The 4,075-nt window shown below is 43.0% G+C and overlaps 1 protein-coding gene across 1 annotated transcript; it reads left to right on the forward strand.

Annotated features, from left to right (window-relative positions):
- The first annotated feature begins 1,049 nt into the window (after positions 1-1,049).
- Positions 1,050-1,912, forward strand: LOC133445758 (gamma-crystallin M3-like). Its single transcript, XM_061723172.1, has 3 exons — positions 1,050-1,165; positions 1,250-1,492; positions 1,583-1,912. Exons 1-3 carry the CDS (start codon positions 1,067-1,069, stop codon positions 1,853-1,855), a joined length of 615 nt encoding a protein of 204 aa, XP_061579156.1. The 5' UTR covers positions 1,050-1,066; the 3' UTR covers positions 1,856-1,912.
- Positions 1,913-4,075: the final 2,163 nt, after the last annotated feature.

Genomic DNA, 4,075 nt, shown 5'->3' on the forward strand with positions numbered 1-4,075 from the left:
ACGCATGGGGTGCTCTCCTTGAGTTTAGTTTGGGGTAGAGCGTTGCTGTGGCTCGATAAATTGCTAATATCTTTGCTGCTAACGTTAGCTGTGGCTGTGCTCGCGACCGGGTGCTTTGCCTTTATGTGGTAGGTTAAACTTGAGCTGCTTTAGTGGTAAGCAAATTCCTTTTCACAAAGAACACATACAGTATCTACCTTTAGCCACTGTGCCGTCTGGGCATTTTTGAAATGTAAATATCCCACTGGGATATTCCACTGGACCAATAACTTTCACGTGCTGCTCCATTTTCACTTCTCTTCTCCGCTATTCAATGCCTACCAGCATATGCAAAACAAGCCCAAACACAGTGACAGCCAATCAAGGTTCACTTCAAGGTGGGACTGACCATTGTTTTCCACCCACAACTCAAGTACAAGACGCCCACCCCACAAACACAGATTTTATAATAAAGGCAACTAGCAAACAGAAAAAGTAAAGTTAGAGATTAAAATAATAAATGAAGCGATTAAATCACATAACGCGCTAAATATGCCGGTAATTAATTAATTGTGATTAATGCGCTAATTTGACACACCTAAACATAACGTCAAGATTATTCTCAGAAATGAAATCATTGACTAAAAGTGTTTTTCCTGACAGAGATCTGATGTTTAACAGAGTCATCTCCACACCGGACTGTCGGTAAAGGTTCACTGAAAAACCTTGTTCAACGGATAAATGAAGCCTTCTTTCAAGATTTCTGATTGTTGCTTCACAATATCAAGGGCTCCTGTATGTATGATAAGGTTTTTCACTTTGGATGCTCGATAATCATCGAACATAAGTATTTTCTCCAAAATATCAGTGCCCATGCGATAGGTAAAAGAGAGTACTTTGGTGTTTTTCTTGCTGCGAAAGCATTCAATCTCATTCACAGCGTTCAGTCTCATTCATGAAAGGCCTTTCTAAAGACTGAAAAAAATGAACATAACATCGTCATTCTTTGGAGCTCAATGGTAAGCTGCTGAGTTAGGGGTTTCATGACGGGGGACACAGCAGTTCTTTACGTTTAGCCAGGTATAAAATGAAAGGGTTAAACCAGGTAGGCAAGCAGTTCAGGAGCAACAGCAACAACTCATCTACAGCCAACATGAGCAACACCGACATGAACATGAGGGGCAAGGTAAAAAAAAAAAAAAATGATATTATAATATACGTTTTTAAATTGACCACTTTTTTTAATTAGTGCAACACGTTATTTTTCTAGATCATCTTCTACGAGGACAGGAACTTCCAGGGTCGCTCCTATGAGACCAGCAGCGACTGCTCCGACATGTCCTCCTTCCTGAACAGGTGCAACTCCTGCCGGGTGGAGAACGGCAGCTTCATGGTCTACGACCGTCCCAACTTCATGGGAAACCAGCACTTCATGAGGAGGGGCGAGTACTCCGACTACATGAGCATGCTTGGGATGAGCGGTGGCATCAGGTCTTGCCGTAATATCCCCATGGTATGTTTAAAGCAAAGGGTCATAATGTTCTAACACAATTCTGATCACAATTGTTTGGAAGTTCATTATTCTGATATCCTTTCAAAACAGCATAGAGGCCAGTTCAGGATGAAGATCTTCGAGAGGGAGAACTTCCAGGGCATGAGTCATGAGCTGATGTCCGACTGTGACAACATCATGGACCGTTACCGCATGTCCGACTGCATGTCCTCCCATGTGATGGACGGCCACTGGCTGATGTACGAGCAGCCCCAATTCAGAGGCAAGATGATGTACCTGAGGCCCGGAGAGTACAGGAGCTTCAGGGACATGGGAATGAGCGGCATGAGGTTCCAGAGCATGAAGCGCATCATGGACATGTAAAAACCAACATGTTCATTACATCAAAATAACCAAAATAAATAAAACTTTTTGACAAAAGGTTTTTTGCCACTTCAGTCAATTTTGTGTATATCAGTCGATGACTGAGTTGCTCTTGTGTCAAGCATACATGGCATGTTTCATACATGGGTTACATTTAGTGATATTACCAAATGTTTGTTATTATTTTAAATGGATGAAACAGCACAGATAATAGATGATGTGAAAAAGCATATCCAACATCCATCCATTTTCATCCGCCTGATCAGGCACCGGGTCACAGGGACAGCAGTCTTAGACGAGATGCCCAGGCTTCCCTCGGCCCAGACACTTCCTCCAGCTCTTCCAAGGGGAGTCTCCAGCGTGTCCTGGGTCTTCCCTGTGGGACGTACCTTGAAAACCTCCGTCGGGAAGCATCCAGGGGGCATTCGGTACTGATGCCCAAACCACCTCAGCTGACTCCTCTCTATGTGAAGGTTCTGCAGCTGTACTCCGAGCCCCACCCGAGTGACTGAGCTTCTTACTCTATCTCTGAGGGAGCGTCCAGCCACACTGCGGAGGAAATTAATTTTGAGCCGATTGTACCCGCGATCTTGTCCTTTCGATCATTACCCTTCCACTTCCAACAATTTGAAGATATTTGCACAATTCAAAATATTTTCCCTTAACAGTTGCTTTTGAAAAGATTAACAAAGACATACCTTTAAAGTAGTAACTATAGGCCAATATCAAATCTGCCATTTTTGGGGAAAATCAGTGAAAAAGTCGTTTTCCAGCAAATTCATGCTTTTATGATGCAAAACAATCTTTTTAACGCATTTCAGTCTGGATTTCGGCCACACTACAGCACTGAGACTGTACTCATTAAAGACTGGTATTACTGGATCTCAGTGCTGCATTTGACACAGTTGATCATAACATGCTACTCATCAGATTGGAAAAGTGGGTGGGACTTACCGGCACTGTACTTCAATGGTTCGAATCTTACTTGCAAGATAGGGCCTTTTTTGTGTCAATTGGAAACCATGAGTCTGAGACAACCAAGATCACATTTGGGGTTCCTCAAGGGTCCATTCTCGGACCGCTTCTATTCAACATCTACAGTTAAGGACGATTTTATTAGCCCCCTTACAAAATAGTGCTTGTTTTCTAAGTGTTTTCCAAGTGATATTAACCAGAGCAAAATAAACTGAACACAGCTTTTTGTAGACTTCGTAGTTTTATTTTGGATGCTTACACTATTTTATATTCCACTCAGAAATGAAGATATTGTACAAAACACAAAAACTACCAGGGTCAAAATTATTAGCTCCCCACACACTAATAGTCAATTGTGTATCCTTTTTGCGGTATTACTGCCTGCAGACGTTTGTTGTAGTTTACAACAAGTCTCTCACACTTCATTTGAGGAATCCTGGCCCATTCTTCTTTGGCAAATCTTTCCAGTTCCTCTAGATTTGATGGGTGCCTGGCATGGACATGTTTCTTTAGGTCACCCCACAGATTTTCTATTGGATTTAAGTCAGGGCTTTGTGCAGGCCATTCAATGACATTCACTTTGGTCGTCTGGAGATAGCTCTTCACCAAGAGGGAGGTGTGTTTAGGATCCTTGTCATGTTGGAAGATGAAGTGACGTCTCAGACCCAGTTTCACAGCTGACTGCCTAAGGTTCTCTTTCAAAATAGCCAAATATTTTTCTTTATTCATGATTCCATCCACCTTGACAAGATTTCCTGTTCTAGATGCACTGAAGCATCCCCACAGCATAATACTCCCACAACCATGCTTCACTGTGGGGATGGTGTTCTTTGGGTTGAATGCCTGTCCTTTTTTTCTCCAAACGTAAGCAGTGTCCCTGTGGCCAAAGAGCTCTAGTTTAGTCTCGTCAGACCATAAGACACGCTTCCAGTATGAATAATCTTTCTCCAGGTTGTCTCGAGCATACTGAAGTCTGGCTTGAAGGTGCCTCTTCCTCAAAAGTGGGGTTTTTCTTGGTCTGCACCCTCGTAGGTCATTCCTATGCAGAGCTCTAGTTATGGTCTTCTTCGAGACAATGATTCCTGATGTGGCCAAGTAATTTGCCAGCGCCTTGGAAGTTAATTTGGGGTCTCTAGACACGTCTCTCACCAGTTTCCTGTCCAGTCTCTCTGAAATCTTTCTCTTTCTACATCTGCCAGGCTTGTTCTGCACTGTGTTGCTGTCTTTGGAGCGTTGAGTGATGCC

This window comes from Cololabis saira, chromosome 6 (genome assembly GCF_033807715.1).
Source record: "Cololabis saira isolate AMF1-May2022 chromosome 6, fColSai1.1, whole genome shotgun sequence".
Taxonomy (NCBI): domain Eukaryota; kingdom Metazoa; phylum Chordata; class Actinopteri; order Beloniformes; family Belonidae; genus Cololabis; species Cololabis saira.